This window comes from Bombina bombina, chromosome 11, assembly GCF_027579735.1.
Source record: "Bombina bombina isolate aBomBom1 chromosome 11, aBomBom1.pri, whole genome shotgun sequence".
In the NCBI taxonomy this organism is placed as follows: domain Eukaryota; kingdom Metazoa; phylum Chordata; class Amphibia; order Anura; family Bombinatoridae; genus Bombina; species Bombina bombina.
This window is the reverse complement of record NC_069509.1, coordinates 39,448,523-39,466,932: the sequence shown is the minus strand read 5'-3', so window position 1 is coordinate 39,466,932 and position 18,410 is coordinate 39,448,523. Positions and strand designations below refer to the sequence as shown.

Sequence of the window (18,410 nt, the reverse complement as noted above, 5' to 3'; positions counted from 1 at the left end):
GACCTATCAGTTATATGCCCTCATCAGACCTCAGAGCAGAACCCTCAGACTGCAGCCCCTTACAGTTATAGGCCCTCAACAGACCATGTTAGATATATAATGTTCTAAGCAACCGTGACCTGAAAATGCTGTGCACCAGCACCCAATCACTCTCTTTATATCTCTTCATTCTGCTACAAATTGATTAATTGCAGGTCTCTATTTTCTGAACCGTTTAAACTTTTACTGGATTGATTAAACTTCCAGGGGATACCTGTAAACTTCCTTTACTTCAAGATTTAATGGTAAAAAAAGATTCTGCAATGTTTCAAAAATTTTTATTTTTCACATTTATATTTTTAATGTTGTTGTTAACTGAATTCTCTCCATTTCAACCGGAAACAAATCTAAATTTAACCACACTCAGACAGTGAATTATAATTATGTTTAAAAGTTTAAATAGCTGCCCTCTCTTCATGCAAGGGGTTAAAAATGTTTGTATCTGACAGTCTAATTAAAGGTTATATTTCAACTCATATTTAATAGAAACAAACTTACCAATAGCTGTCAACAAAATGCTGAAATAAATCCATTTAATATACATTTTGAAACGTTAAAGCGCTTATTTCTTTTATGTCCTTTTTAGCTGCGTAATCCAAATGAAATATATCATATATAGACACTCGTTGCAGAACGTGCTCCTTATCTGTTACGCCAGTTGTTGTTTAGATCTGCCCAAATACTTGTTTGTTTTTCTGTAAATAACTGCTCTATATCTTCATTTTATAGTTTTAGAAAATTTAAAGAGACATTGTACCTGCTTTTTTTTCTGTTTTTAGATTTAAGCAAATGGACTAAACCCACATTTTTTTTTCTTTTATGATTCAGATAGAGCAAGCAACTTTCTAATTTACTCCTATTATAAGTTTTTTTCTTCATTCTCTTTATATCTTTATTTGAAAAAGCAGGAATAAAAGCTTATGAGTCAGCCCATTTTTGGTTCAGTACCCTGGAATACCGCTTGCTGATTGATGACTACATTTAGTCACCAATCAGCAAGCACTACCCAGGCGCTAAACCTAAAATGGGACAGCTCCTAAGTTTTCATTCCTGCTTTTTCAAATAAAGATACCAAGAGAACGAAGAAAAATTGATAATAGGAGTAACTTAGAAAGTTGCTTAAAATTACTGCTCTATCTGAAACATGGAAGAAAAATGTGAGTTTAGTTTCCATTTAAGGTGTTAGGAATTTATTGAGGCTTGCTTAAACTTTACTAGCCAATCGCCAGTGTGCTTTTCTAACATTTACATTTATAAAATGGCCAAATACACGATATCTCACGCAACAATGGAAACCACTAGCAATGCGCAAAAAGGGATACTTATCAAACACTTATCAAATAATCCCTTAAAGGGACAGTATACTGTAAAATAGTTTTTCCCTTAATGTGTTTACAATTGCTTTTTTTACCAACTGCAGAGTAAAAAATGTCTGAAAATTAGCTTTTTAAGGCTTATTTGTGTATATTAAAGCTCTGATTTTGTGTTTTGAAGCCACAACCTAATAAAATGGGTGGAGCTTGTAGGTATAATCAGATCTTATTACTGTATCACACTGTGTACATATACCTGCTTCTTTATCTTATATCTGTAGGTATAATCAGATCTCATTACTGTATCACATTGTGCACATTTACCTGCTTCTTTATCTTATATCTGTAGGTATAATCAGATCTCATTACTTTATCACATTGTGTACATATAAATGCTTCTTTATCTTATATCTGTAGGTATAATCAGATCTCATTACTGTATCACATTGTGTACATGAACCTGCTTCTTTATCTTATATCTGTAGGTATAATCAGATCTCATTACTTTATCACATTGTGTACATATAAATGCTTCTTTATCTTATATCTGTAGGTATAATCAGATCTCATTACTTTATCACATTGTGTACATATACATGTGTCTTTATCTTATATCTGTAGGTATAATCAGATCTCATTACTGTATCACATTGTGTACATATAAATGCTTCTTTATCTTATATCTGTAGGTATAATCAGATCTCATTACTGTATCACATTGTGTACATATACATGTGTCTGTATCTTATATCTGTAGGTATAATCAGATCTCATTACTGTATCACACTGTGTACATATACATGTGTCTTTATCTTATATCTGTAGGTATAATCAGATCTCATTACTGTATCACATTGTGTACATATACATGCTTCTTTATCTTATATCTGTAGGTATAATCAGATCTCATTACTTTATCACATTGTGCACATATACCTGCTTCTTTATCTTATATCTGTAGGTATAATCAGATCTCATTACTTTATCACATTGTGTACATATAAATGCTTCTTTATCTTATATCTGTAGGTATAATCAGATCTCATTACTGTATCACACTGTGTACATATACATGTGTCTTTATCTTATATCTGTAGGTATAATCAGATCTCATTACTGTATCACATTGTGTACATATACATGTGTCTTTATTTTATATCTGTAGGTATAATCAGATCTCATTACTGTATCACATTGTGTACATATACCTGCTTCTTTATCTTATATCTGTAGGTATAATCAGATCTCATTACTGTATCACATTGTGTATATTAAAGCTCTGATTTTGTGTTTTGAAGCCACAAACTAATAAAATGGGTTGAGCTTGTAGGTATAATCAGATCTCATTACTGTATCACATTGTGTACATATACCTGCTTCTTTATCTTATATCTGTCCATAAAACAATCACCAGTACTTTGAGAGAACAATGGAAAATCAACATTTTATTACCTTATCTCTGCTATATCCGACTGGGAGTGAAATCTCTTCTGCTGGCTGTGTTTACAAAGCTTATCTATAGCTGGTACGCGCGGCCACAAACTTTCAGAATAGGTGGGGATACCACATGCTAAATTAACAATTTCAAATGCCAATATAAGGGTAAAGGAGCTGCTTGTAAACTATTTAATACACTCCAGCAGGTAAAGTGGATCATTGGGAACAAATTAAAGGGGAGAACATTTTTGAGTAAACTGTCCCTTTAAGGTTTTGTGTATTAAAATCTAATCTTTATTAAACTATGATTAAAATGTATGTATGTGCTTAAAAACCTTAATGCGTCCAATAGTTTGGTATATTCTTGAGTTTTCTGTTGTTATCTGTAGCTATTCTGGTCCAATTATCAGTTCAGTAATTAACTTCTTGTATTTGAACTGTTTGTATACATAGTTGCCATTTGCTTATTTTGTACACAATTAATAGAGATGACATATCCTGACTTTGTTAATTTAAAAGGACATGAAACCCAATTTTCTTTCTTTCATGATTTAGATAGAGAATGCAATTTTAAACAACTTTCTAATTTACTTCTATTATCTAATGTGCTTAATTCTCTTGAGATACTTTGCTGAAAAGCATATCTAGATAGGCTCAGTAGATGCTGATTGGTTGCTGCACATAGATGCCTTGTGTGATTGGCTCCCCTATGTGCATTGCTATTTCTTCAATAAAGGATATCTAAAGAATGAAGCAAATTAGATAATAGAAGTAAACTGGAATTTTGTTTAATATTGTATTATCTACTTAAATCATGAAAGAAAAAATGTGGGTTTAGTGTCCCTTTAAAGTTTGCCAGATATAGCATTGATCATATATTCCTATTCCTATAGTGTTTATAACACCGTTTCATATCTTCTATGGACCTTATCTCCACATATATTGGTATATTTTTCTAGTGACTGTTTAAGTTTCATAATCATAAGCCACAGAGTTAATATTACCTTGAAAAATTGCTTAAAGGGATACTGAACCCAATTTTTGTTCTTTCATTATTCAGATGGAGCTTGCAATTCTAAGTAACTTTCTAATTTACTCCTATTATCAATTTTTCTTCGTTTTCTTGGTATATTTATTTGAAAAAGCAAGAATGTAAGCTTACAAGCCAGCACATTTTTGTTCAGCAGCCTGGGTAGTGCTTGCTGATTGGAGGCTAAATGTAGCCACCAATTAGCAAGTGCTGCCCAGGGTTCTACACAAAAATGGTCCGGGCTCATACGTTTGTATGCCTGCTTTTATAAAAAGAAATAGTGCTGCCATATAGTGCTCTTACAAATGGATAGCATTCTTGCAAACGTGTTTCTATACAGTGCTCCAGGAATGGGCCGGGTCCTAAGTATACATCCCTGCTTTATTAACAAAATATACCAAGAGAACGAAGAAAAATTGATAATAGGAGTAGATTAGAAAGTTGCTTAAAATTACTGCTCTATCTGAATCATGAAATAAAATTTGGGTTCAGTGTCCCTTTAAAATAAAAAAAATAAAAAATAATCGATGACTGACAATAAAAATTATGAATATTGAATTGACAAAAATATTAAATACAAATGTTAATTTTTTGTATATATCGTGTACTGTGTGTATTGTCAAAATAAAATGACATTAAGTGAACTTATTACAATTGCGTGTTGTGTTATTATTGTGAAAATAAATTCATGTGCTCGAAAAATTAAGTTTTATTCCTTTATTGCTTAAAGAGACAGTCTACTCCAGAATGTTTATTGTTTAAACAGATAGATAATCCCTTTATTACCCATTCCCCAGGTTTGCAGAACCAACACAGTTATAATAATACACCTTTTACCTCTGTGATTACCCTGTATCTAAGCCTCTGCAGACTGCCCCCTTATCTCAGTTATATTAATATACTTTTTACCTGTGATTGCCTTGTATCTAAGCCTCTGCAGACTGCCCCTTATCTCACTTATATTAATATACTTTTTACCTCTGTGATTACCTTCTATCTAAGCCTCTGCAGACTGCACCTTATCTCAGTTATATTAATATACTTTTTACCTCTGTGATTACCTTGTATCTAAGCCTCTGCAGACTGCTCCCTATCTCAGTTATATTAATAAACATTTTACCTCTGTGATTACCTTGTATCTAAGCCTCTGCAGACTGCTCCCTATCTCAGTTATATTAATACACATTTTACCTCTGTGATTACCTTGTATCTAAGCCTCTGCAGACTGCCCCCTTATCTCAGTTATATTAATATACTTTTTACCTCTGTGACTACCTTGTATCTAAGCCTCTGCAGACTGCCCCCTTATCTCAGTTATATTAATATACTTTTTACCTCTGTGATAACCTTGTATCTAAGCCTCTGCAGACTGCCCCCTTATCTCAGTTATATTAATATACTTTTTACCTCTGTGATTACCCTGTATCTAAGCCTCTGCAGACAGCCCCCTTATCTCAGTTATATTAATATACTTTTTACCTCTGTGATTACCTTGTATCTAAGCATCTGCAGACTGCTCCTTATATAGCAGCACCACCACATATAGCTGCACTAACACATATAGCGGCACCACCACATATAGCTGCACTAACACATATAGCAGCACTGACACATATAGCAGCACTAACACATATAGCTGCACTAACACATATAGCAGCACTAACACATATAGCTGCACTAACACATATAGCTGCACTAACACATATAGCGGCACTGACACATATAGCTGCACTAACTCATATAGCTGCACTAACACATATAGCTGCACTAATACATATAGCTGCACTAACACATATAGCAGCACCACCACATATAGCTGCACTAACACATATAGCTGTACTAACACATATAGCTGCACTAACACATATAGCTGCACCACCACATATAGCTGCACTAACACATATAGCTGCACTAACACATATAGCGGCACCACCACATATAGCTGCACTAACACATATAGCTACACTAACACATATAGCTGCACTAACACATATAGTAGCACTAACACATATAGCTGCACTAACATATAGCTGCACTAACACATATAGCTGCACTAACACATATAGCGGCACCACAACATATAAATGCACTAACACATGTAGTGGCACCACCACTTATAGCTGCACTATCACGTATAACGGCACCTCCACATATAGTTGTGCCGCCACATATATAGCAGCACAATCACATATAGCAGCACCACCACCACATATAGCTACACCACCACATATAGCTGCATCATCCCATAAAGCAGCACTACAACATATATCTAGACCACCACATATAGCTACACCACCACATATAGCTACACTACCACATATAGCAGCACCACAACCTATATCTAGACCACCACATATAGCGGCACCACCACATATAGCTACACTACCACATATAGCAGCACCACAACATATATCTAGACCACCACATATAGCTACACTACCACATATAGCAGCACCACAACATATATCTAGACCACCACATATAGCGGCACCACCACATATAGCTGCACCACCACATATAGCGGCACCACCACATATAGCGGCACAACCACATATAGCGGCACCGTCATGTATTTGAGGGTCAAAGGTAATAAATATTCTAGAGGCAACATCTCTGGACTTAATATGCCTGGTACAAGTTTATTACATGGATTTTGCTAACTCATTTTTAACTAAATGTGATCAGATGTTCAGAAGATCCATCTTGAATCAGTTTTTGAGAGTTTTTAGTCGGCGTAACAGAAGAATAATAGAAACGCCACACAGACCGCAACACCGAGCACTGAGGCGACCATCGCAATCTTCACCTCTTTATCTTTGCTGGGAGCTGGGTGAGGATTAACCACAGAGAGAGGGTGCAAGTATGACAGAGTAGCGTAATCTGCACAGAGAAATTATAAAATATTTATTTATTATGGTATAACATATTGATATCTATCTAATTATACAAATATCTATCTCTATATCAATCTATCTCTATCAATCGATCTATCTATCTATCTATCTATCTATCTATAATCTATCTTCTATTTGTCTGTCTATCTATCTATATATCTATCTATCCATCTATCTATTATCTATCTATCTGTATATCTAGCATCTATATTCTATTTGTCTGTCTGTCTATCTATCCATCTATCTATCCGTCTATATATCTATCATCTATCTTCTATTTGTCTATCTATCTATCTATCTATCAACATATGTGTATATATATATATATATAAATATATATATATACTGTATGTATATATATATATATATACAATTAAAAACTTGAATATGTGTTCTTGAGTGTAGAACCTGCATACCAATTGTCTTGAACCCTGCACAATTAGTTGGTTCTCTATCTTTTTACCTACACTGCGTGTCGCATTGTCATCTGAGCAAAATAAGCAAAATGATTCAGGTAATGAATTTTAATCAGTTATAGATCATTTGATTGCTATATTTTTTTGTGTAGCTTTGGTGATGTTATCTGAGAATGTACACATGTTCAAAATCAGAAAAGTTCAGCAGTGGTATCAGTGAAGCTTATCAGTGAAGCTTATCAGTGAAGCTGAACTTTTCTGATTTTGAACAAGTGAACATTCTCAGATAACATCTACTAAAGCTACAGCCATAGAATCTACTGGACCAGTTTACAGTTGGAGGGATATTAAACCCGTTAATTGCTGGTCCCAAACAGAAACTGCCGGAGACCCAATCAGCAGCGATAGTGACACAGCTGAGTCATGTGACTAGTGCTGCTGATTGGTGACCTTCAATTTCCGCTCTCTACCAGCAGTCCTCTGTGATTTGTGAGCAGTACTTTAACTATGTGCTTTAAACCTTTGCTGAGGTTAAATAGATAGCATTGAAGAGTCTCTAGTGATAAAATTATATACTTTAACGAATTAGAGCATATCATTTTTTCACTACAATGACCCTTTAACAAAACCTGATGTTGAAAAAGAAACCCTTATGATAAATGAAGATCTTCAGCAACATTCCAATAATATGAAATTTACAAAATTGGACCCATTTATTAACCTGCGATTGCAGCTTGTGAGCCTGAAATGCTAGTCATGTAGCTGCGGTCTGCTACTTAAACCCTGCACTACCTAAAATGATTGACAGGCTCTGCTCACATGCGGCTTGTGCTATGTTAAAGGCGGACAGTGGATGATGCCCGTTTGCCACAAGGCCAGACAAGCAAGATTCATGATACAGAACCTTGCCCGTCTGGCAGCTGATAAATTGAGCCCTTTAAGTTTTATTGGCCCAGATTAAAAAGAAAAAAATTGTAAAATGAATAAATCACCGGAAAAACTTGCAGAAAATTGCAATTTAAAAACTGTGGGATTCAAAAAAAAAATAAACAGCCCCTGATTAAAACAAAAACTGTGAGCTAAGCTCGAATAATCAAAGGAGCCTCCTCTATCTTTTAACCGCTCACTTGTTGGCGCACAGAGTGAGTTCCACTGTCAAGGAAGAATTATATAAACACCTTCAAAATGTTATAGAAAAATTAAATTAAAACGAAAAACCTCTTTCTCTATTGAACACTCCATACTATCAAGTGTATGTAAGTACAAAAGGAGAGTTGCTAACAGCTAAAGAGAAATAAAATAAAAACAATAGCAATAGCGCCATGTGACCGCAAGAAACTTCACAATAGAACCTCTATGAATTCTGCCCACAGTAAGCCCCAGGTAACAACTTTCATTCTTTAAAGTGAGGCTACTTTACTATAACAAGAAAGACATTTACATTTACCATTCTACAAACATGTTTCTTAAGTGTGGCAATGTAATTATTGTTGATAACTCGCTGCTAGCAGTCTAATTTAATGCACAAGATATCATATATTAGGTACCTCGTGAAACTATAGATGTTAATGGCATGAACACCCACTAACAAAATGATGGAAAAGATAGGTGAAGCACTGCTTAATTAAAGGGACGTGAAACCCAAAAATGTTCTTTAGTGATACAGACAGAGCATATAATTTAAAAAAAAAAAGTTTTCAATGTATTTCTATTATCAAATTTGCTTCATTCTCATGGTATTGTCTGTTGAGGAGATACCTACTTAGGTAGTGTGCACATGTCTGGGGCACTACATGGCAGAAAAAAAGTGGATATCCTTCTCCATGCCCCTCCCCAGCTATTACACGACCTGTTAATCAGCCCCAATATCAAGTTCAGGGAGTCAGATGACCGCTGCTTCTTAACTTGTGTTAAGCAGGGTCGTATGAGTGATCCTGTCCATAAGGTCTCTAAATATAATCTGTGATCTCATCTTTACAACAAGACATCTCACAACCATCTATAAATTTATGCCAATACATAAATAATGAGAAGTACATATAAAAAAAGCAATAAATAATTAATCAAACAACTGCATTTTCTTAAAGAAATAAAATATATGATATGAAAAACTGGTAAAATTCTAAAACGTTTAAAATATATATATATTTTATAAAGTTAATGTGCTCGCTAATCAGAATGTACAATTCAATATACCTTTAGGACTCGGAATAGCGTCTATGTCATCATCTATTGAGTTAGACCTTTGGTGAATTTCTGTATTGCTGGAATCTGTAGGAGATACAGAGTTGGCACATCAAGGTTGAATGAAGTAAGTCAGGATAGACAGTCATTGTTTCATTTATTATAAATACCCTGGATGGATAATGTATAAAAGCTTTAAGGGGCAGTCTAGTTATTATTAAACTTTCATGATTCAGATAGGGCATGTAATGTTAAACAAGTTTTCAATTTTCTTTTATCATCAAATTTGCTTTGTTCTTTGGTATTCTTTGTTGAAAACTAAACCTAGGTAGGCTTTTATGCTAGTTTCTAAACCTTCAAAGACCATCTCTTGTCATTGTGCATTTTGACAGTTTTTCACAGCTAGACAGTGCTAGTTAATGTGTGACATATAGATTGCATTGTGCTCACTCCCATGGAGTTATTTATGAGTCAGCACAGATTGGTTAAAATGCAAGTCTGTTGAAAGAACTGAAATAAAGGGGCAGTCTGCAAAGGCTTAAATACAAGTGAATCACAAAGGTAAAACGTATATTTATATAACCATATTGGTTATGCAGAACTGGGGAATGGGTAATAAAGGGATTACCTGTCTTTTTTAACAAAAACAAAACATTCTGGAGTAGACTGTCCCTTTAATTTTAAGTTTAAAATTCAGCTAAAAAGATATTAAATGGGTTATTTTTTTTAGACATGTGCATTTATTTTCAGACAAATGAAAAAACAGCAATACTTTCTATATCTGTGGCATTGATCTAAATAAAAGAGCTTCTCTTAATTAAAACAAATGAACTAACTGAATGCTGCTAATTCCTGTGAAGCCCTGACCCCATTAAAATAAATAAATAAATAAATAAATAGAGAAAAAACATTGTATTTTTTCTGTTGCTGCTGGCTTGTATTACTAGCACTAGTTTAGTTATTTTTAACTTTTTAATTTATACAGTTTCATTCAAATATATTAGTTCTACTATATATTAGACATGTGCATTCTGCTTTGAAAGAATTGGTAATCATTAGTCTGAACATATGCAGATTCTGTGAGTCATCTGAAAAATGTATAATTACTAAATTGTGAACAAGTCTAATTGGTTTGTTAGTTTGTTTTATTCTTCTTTGTTAGGTAACTTACAATTCATAATCTTTCGCCTAGATTTAGAGTTCTGCGGCCAAAGGGGTGCGTTAGCTACGCATGCTTTTTTTCCCCCGCACCTTTTAAATACCGCTGGTATTTAGAGTTCACAGAAGGGCTGCATTAGGCTCCAAAAAGGTAGCGTATAGCATAATTTACCGCCACTGCAACTCTAAATACCAGCGGTGCTTACGGACACGGCCAGCTTCAAAAACGTGCTCGTGCACGATATCCCCATAGGAAACAATGGGGCAGTTTGAGCTGAAAAAAAACCTAACACCTGCAAAAAAGCAGCGTTCAGCTCCTAACGCAGCCCCATTGTTTCCAATGGGGAAACACTTCCTAAGTCTGCACCTAACACCCTAACATGTACCCCGAGTCTAAACACCCCTAACCTTACACTTATTAATCCCTAATCTGCCGCCCCCGCTATCGCTGACCCCTGCATATTTTTTTTAACAACTAATCTGCCGCTCCGTACACCGCCGCAACCTACGTTATCCCTATGTACCCCTAATCTGCTGCCCCTAACACCGCCGACCCCTACATAATATTTATTACCCCCTAATCTGCCCACCCCCCCAACGTTGCCGCTACCTACCTACAATTATTAACCCCTAATCTGCCGACCGGACCTCACCGCTACTATAATAAATGTATTAACCCCTAATCCGCCTCACTCCCGCCTCAAAAACCCTATAATAAATATTATTAACCCCTAATCTGCCCTCCCTAACATCGCCGACACCTAACTTCAAGTATTAACCCCTAATCTGCCGACCGGACCTCGCCGCTACTCTAATAACTGTATTAACCCCTAAAGTTAAGTCTAACCCTAACACTAACACCCCCCTAAGTTAAATATAATTTTATTCTAATGAAATAAATTAAATCTTATTAAATAAATTATTCCTATTTAAAGCTAAATACTTACCTGTACAATAAACCCTAATATAGCTACAATATAAATAATAATTATATTGTAGCTATTTTAGGATTAATATTTATTTTACAGACAACTTTGTATTTATTTTAACCAGGTACAATAGCTATTAAATAGTTAATAACTAAACTATTTAAATTAAGAAGAGGACATCCGGACCGGCAAACATCTTCATCCAGGCGGCATCTTCTATCTTCTTCCATCCGGCGCGGAGTATGTCCATCTTCAAGCAGCCGATGCGGAGCCATCCTTCATCACCGACGTCCTAAGTCCGAATGAAGGTTCCTTTAAGGGACGTCATCCAAGATGGCGTCCCTCGAATTCCGATTGGCTGATAGGATTCTATCAGCCAATCGGAATTAAGGTAGGAATAATCTGATTGGCTGATGGAATCAGCCAATCAGATTGAAGTTCAATCGGATTGGCTGATCCAATCAGATTGAGCTCGCATTCTATTGGCTGTTCCGATCAGCCAATAGAATGCAAGCTCAATCTGATTGGCTGATTGGATCAGCCAATCCGATTGAACTTCAATCTGATTGGCTGATTCCATCAGCCAATCAGATTATTCCTACCTTAATTCCGATTGGCTGATAGAATCCTATCAGCCAATCGGAATTTGAGGGACGCCATCTTGGATGACGTCCCTTAAAGGAACCTTCATTCGGGCTTAGGGCGTCGGTGATGAAGGATGGCTCCGCATCGGCTGCTTGAAGATGGACCCGCTCCGCGCCGGATGGAAGAAGATAGAAGATGCCGCCTGGATGAAAATGTTTGCCGGTCCGGATGTCCTCTTCTTGCCCGATAGGATGAAGACTTTGGACCCTCTGGAGGAGCTCTTCTTGCCTGATAGGATGAAGACTTCGGACCCTCTTCTGGACGGATCGGTGATACCCGGCGTGGTGAAGACAAGGTAGGAAGATCTTCAGGGTCTTAGGGTTAGGTTTATTTAAGGGGGGTTTGGGTTAGATTAGGGGTATGAGGGTGGTGGGTTGTAATGTTGGGGGGGTATTGTATGGGGTTTTTTTACAGGCAAAAGAGCAGAATTCTTTGGGGCATGCCCCGCAAAAGGCCATTTTGAGGACTGGTAAGGTAAAAGAGCTATACAATTTTTATTTTAGAATAGGGTAGGGCATTTTTTTATTTTGGGGGGCTTTGTTATTTTATTAGGGGGCTTAGAGTAGGTGTAATTAGCTTAAAATTGTTGTAATATTTTTATAATGTTTGTAAATTATTTTTTTATTTTTTGTAACTTAGTTCTTTTTTTATTTTTTGTACTTTAGTTAGTGCATTTATTTGTATTTAATTGTAGATAATTGTAGATAGTTTAGTTAATTTATTTATTGATAGTGTAGTGTTAGGTTTAATTGTAACTTAGGTTAGGATTTATTTTACAGGTAATTTTGTATTTATTTTAACTAGGTAGCTATTAAATAGTTATTAACTATTTAATAGCTATTGTACCTGGTTAAAATAAATACAAAGTTGTCTGTAAAATAAATATTATCCTAAAATAGCTACAATATAATTATTATTTATATTGTAGCTATATTAGGGTTTATTGTACAGGTAAGTATTTAGCTTTAAATAGGAATAATTTATTTAATAAGATTTAATTTATTTAGTTAGAATAAAATTATATTTAATTTAGGGGGGTGTTAGTGTTAGGGTTAGACTTAGCTTTAGGGGTTAATCAGTGACGTGCAGTGACGTTAGAGGATGGTGAGGCAGTGGCTAGGATACGCCTTCATTCTTTAGATATCCTTTGTTGAAGAAATAGCAATGCACATGGGTGAGCCAATCACATGAGGTATCTATGTGCAGCCACCAATCAGCAGCTACTGAGCATATTTAGATATGATTTTCAACAAAGGACATCAAAAGAATAAAGAAAATTAGATATTAGATGTAAATTGGAAAGTTATTTAAATTTGCATATGGGTTTCATATGGGTTTCATGTCCCTTTAAATGGTGTCTTGGAAAACTGGTCAACTTAGTAAACATCTGATTTTAGTCTAAAAGGATTGTAAAAGAAACACTTGCCAGATAACACAATGCTTGCTCTGATTATGAGATCTAGAAATCCATGCCCATTAAAATATGTTTAAAACATACTTTTTACTTTAATGCTGCAAATTATGCTTATAGATTCTTTCATTACATAAGGGATGAGAGTCAGAGGGGGAGGAAGAGAGACAGAGAGAGAAAGAGACCATGGGGGAGAACAACACATAAGGAGAGAGATGGATAGATAGAGAGAGAGACACACACACACACACAAGGGGGGAGAGGGACCACTGCATTTTAAAGTAATAAAACAGCAGAGCTACAGAGAGTTCAGAAAATTAGTCTATAATTTAGTGTGAAGTACAGAGGCAAGCTGCTAAGTTAGTGGGTATAAAGTTTGAGTAAACAAAATACAAAAACGACCCTGCTATAAAAGAGTAAACAAACACTAAACCACATTCATTAAATTATCATTTTAACTAACAGAATCCCTATCAGTAAAATCTTACTTTAACAAGATGTGGATGAAACACTGCTCTCTGTGCCTCTCTCCTGCTCTGTAAGGATTCAGGAAGTGACAGTGGCACATTCCACTGCACTTAGAGGGGAAGAACAGAACTCTCTTTTTCACTTTAGCAAAGCTAGCAGGTTCACAGGACAGCAACAAAATATATGAAAGTTGTTTTTTTGCGTTTTTGTTTTGTTTTATATGATTTAACATCCAGCCCCAACCCTAAGTTCCACTTACTAATGCCTCTCACTGGATTGGTTCAGCCCAAATAGGACTGCCTCAAATAAGCAGTTAATGAGCCATGCAATGATCTTAACCACTTGCATCCAGTAGATGGCGCAGCATGTTGTGTAATGGTGGGCAGACCTGATTGTGCCTCTTCATTGCACAACATATAGCTGTGAGAAAAAAAAATGCTGGGGGAAAAAATTTACAATTTTTTTTTTAAAGCCAATAAAAAATATATATTTTTGCCCATATGAGAGGTGAAGCACTGCCTCACCTGCCTCTAGTGACTGCACATCACTGGGGTTAATACAGTTATTAGAGTAGCGGCGAGGTCCGGTCGGCAGATTAGGGGTTAATACTTGAAGTTAGGTGTCGGCGATGTTAGGGAGGGCAGATTAGGGGTTAATAATATTTATTATAGGGTTTTTGAGGCGGGAGTGCGGCGGTTTAGGGGTTAATACATTTATTATAGTAGCGGTGAGGTCCGGTCGGCAGATTAGGGGTTAATAATTGTAGGTAGGTAGCGGCGACGTTGGGGGGGGCAGATTATTGGTTAATAAATAAAATATAGGGGTCAGCGATGTTAGGGGCAGCAGATTAGGGGTATATAGGGATAATGTAGGTTGCAGCGGTGTGCGGTCAGCAGATTAGGGGTTAATACTTGAAGTTAGGTGTCGGAGATGTTAGGGAGGGCAGATTAGGGGTTAATAATATTTATTATAGGGTTTTTGAGGCGGGAGTGCAGCGGTTTAGGGGTCTAATACATTTATTATAGTAGCGGTGAGGTCCGGTCAGCAGATTAGGGGTTAATAATTGTAGGTAGGTAGCGGCGACGTTGGGGGGGGCAGATTTGGGGTTAATAAATATAATATAGGGGTCGGCGATGTTAGGGGCAGAAGATTAGGGGTACATAGGGATAATGTAGGTTGCAGCGGTGTGCGGTCGGCAGATTAGGGGGTTAAACATTTTTATTATAGTTGCGGCGATGTGGAGGGACCTCGTTTTAGGGGTACATAGGTAGTTTATGGGTGTTAGTGTACTTTAGAGCACAGTAGTTAAGAGCTTTATGAACCAGCGTTAGCCCAGAAAGCTCTTAACTCCTGGCTTTTCTCTGCGGCTGGAGTTTTGTCGTTAGATTTCTAATGCTCACTTCAGCCAAGACTCTAAATACCAGCGTTAGAAAGATCCCATTGAAAAGATAGGCTACGCAATTGGCGTAGGGGGATCTGCGGTATTGAAAAGTCGCGGCTGGAAAGTGAGAGCGTTAGACCCTTTCCTGACTGACTCCAAATACCAGCGGGCGGCCAAAACCAGCGTTAGGACCCCCTAACGCTGGTTTGGACGGCTAACGCAGAACTCTAAATCTAGGCGTATGTTTGTACAGCCTTGATTTTTTTTTGAGTGTCTTTGTATATTTTGGCTTCACAAATACTATGGCCTAGATTTGGAGTTTGGCGGTAGCCGTGAAAACCAGCGTTAGAGGCTCCTAACGCTGGTTTTAGGCTAACTCCGGTATTTGGAGTCACTCAAAATAGGGTCTAACGCTCACTTTTCAGCCGCGACTTTTCCATACCGCAGATCCCCTTACGTAAATTGCGTATCCTATCTTTTCAATGGGATCTTCCTAACTCCGGTATTTAGAGTCGTGTCTGAAGTGAGCGTTAGACATCTAACGACAAAACTCCAGCCGCAGGAAAAAAGTCAGTAGTTAAGAGCTTTCTGGGCTAACGCCGGTTCATAAAGCTCTTAACTACTGTGCTCTAAAGTACACTAACACCCATAAACTACCTATGTACCCCTAAATTGAGGTCCCCCCACATCGCCGCCACTCGATTAAATTTTTTAACCCCTAATCTGCTGACCGCCACCTACGTTATACTTATGTACACCTAATCTGCTGCCCCTAACACCGCCGACCCCTGTATTATATTTATTAACCCCTAATCTGCCCCCCACAACGTCGCCGCCAGCTACCTACAATAATTAACCCCTAATCTGCTGACCGCAAAGCGCCGCCACCTACATTATAGCTATGTACCCCTAATCTGCTGCCCCTAACACCGCCGACCCCTATATTATATTTATTAACCCCTAATCTGCCCCCCTCAACGTCGCCTCCACCTGCCTACACTTATTAACCCCTAATCTGCCGAGCGGACCGCACCGCTACTATATTAAATGTATTAACCCCTAATCCGCCTCACTAATCCTATAATAAATAGTATTAACCCCTAATCTGCCCTCCCTAACATCGCCGACACCTAACTTCAAACATTAACCCCTAATCTGCCGACCGGAGCTCACCGCTATTCTAATAAATGTATTAACTCCTAAAGCTAAGTCTAACCCTAACACTAACACCCCCCTAAATTAAATATAATTTAAATCTAACGAAATAAATTAACTCTTATTAAATAAAGTATTCCTATTTAAAGCTAAATACTTACCTGTAAAATAAACCCTAATATAGCTACAATATAAATTATAATTACATTGTAGCTATTTTAGGATTAATATTTATTTTACAGGCAACTTTGTAATTATTTTAACCAGGTACAATAGCTATCAAATAGTTAAGAACTATTTAATAGTTACCTAGTTAAAATAATTACAAAATTACCTGTAAAATAAATCCTAACCTAAGTTACAATTAAACCTAACACTATACTATCATTAAATTAATTAAATAAAATACCTACAATTACCTACAATTAAACCTAACACTACACTATCAATAAATAAATTAAATACAATTCCTACAAATAACTACAATGAAATAAACTAACTAAAGTACAAAAAATAAAAAAGAACTAAGTTACAAAAAATAAAAAAATATTTACAAACATAAGAAAAATATTACAACAATTTTAAACTAATTACACCTACTCTAAGCCCCCTAATAAAATAACAAAGACCCCCAAAATAACAAAATGCCCTACCCTATTCTAAATTAATAAATTTCAAAGCTCTTTTACCTTACCAGCCCTGAACAGGGCCCTTTGCGGGGCATGCCCCAAGAAATTCAGCTCTTTTGCCTGTAAAAAAAAAACCATACAATACCCCCCCCCAACATTACAACCCACCACCCACATACCCCTAATCAACCCAAACCCCCCTTAAATAAACCTAACACTAAGCCCCTGAAGATCTTCCTACCTTGTCTTCACCCTACCAGGTTCACCGATCCGTCCTGAAGAGCTCCTCCGATGTCCTGATCCAAGCCCAAGCGGGGGGCTGAAGAGGTCCATGATCCGGCTGAAGTCTTCATCCAAGCGGGAGCTGAAGAGGTCCATGATCCGGCTGAAGTCTTCATCCAAGCGGGGCAGAAGAGGTCTTCCATCCGATTGAAGTCTTCATCCAAGCGGGATCTTCTATTGTCATCCATCCGGAGCGGAGCGGCAGGATCCTGAAGACCTCCGACGCGGAACATCCATCCTGGCCGATGACTGAACGACGAATGATGGTTCCTTTAAATCAGCCAATCAGAATCAAGATCAATCCGATTGGCTGATCCAATCAGCCAATCAGATTGAGCTTGCATTCTATTGGCTGATTGGAACAGCCAATAGAATGCAAGCTCAATCTGATTGGCTGATTGGATCAGCCAATCGGATTGATCTTGATTCTGATTGGCTGATTCCATCAGCCAATCAGAATATTCCTACCTTAATTCCGATTGGCTGAATCCTATCAGCCAATCGGAATTCGAGGGACGCCATCTTGGATGACGTCCCTTAAAGGAGCCTTCATTCGTCGGTAGTCCGTCGGGCCAGCAGGATGTTCCGCGTTGGAGGTCTGCAAGTTGGATCCAGAAGAAAGAAGATTGAAGATGCCGTTGATAGAAGACTTCATCCGGATCATGGACCTCTTCAGCTCCCGCTTGGATGAAGACTTCATCCGGATCATGGACCTCTTCAGCTCCCGCTTAGATGAAGACTTCAGCCGGATCATGGACCTCTTCAGCCCCCCGCTTGGGCTTGGATCAGGACATCGGAGGAGCTCTTCAGGACGGATCGGTGAACCTGGTAGGGTGAAGACAAGGTAGGAAGATCTTCAGGGGCTTAGTGTTAGGTTTATTTAAGGGGGGTTTGGGTTAGATTAGGGGTATGTGGGTGGTGGGTTGTAATGTTGGGGGGGGTATTGCATGTTTTTTTTTTACAGGCAAAAGAGCTGAATTTCTTGGGGCATGCCCCGCAAAGTGCCCTGTTCAGGGCTGGTAAGGTAAAAGAGCTTTGA

At 37.2% G+C, this 18,410-nt stretch overlaps 1 protein-coding gene across 2 annotated transcripts in view; it reads right to left on the bottom strand.

Annotated features, from left to right (window-relative positions):
* Positions 1-18,410, bottom strand: part of LOC128641701 (contactin-3) — a 102,609-nt gene that overhangs the window by 60,167 nt on the left and 24,032 nt on the right. For both annotated transcript variants that reach the window (XM_053694232.1, XM_053694233.1), the window contains exon 5: positions 9,326-9,400. In XM_053694232.1, coding sequence (XP_053550207.1) covers positions 9,326-9,400 — 75 coding nt within the window. The remainder of the gene's footprint in view (positions 1-9,325; positions 9,401-18,410) is intronic.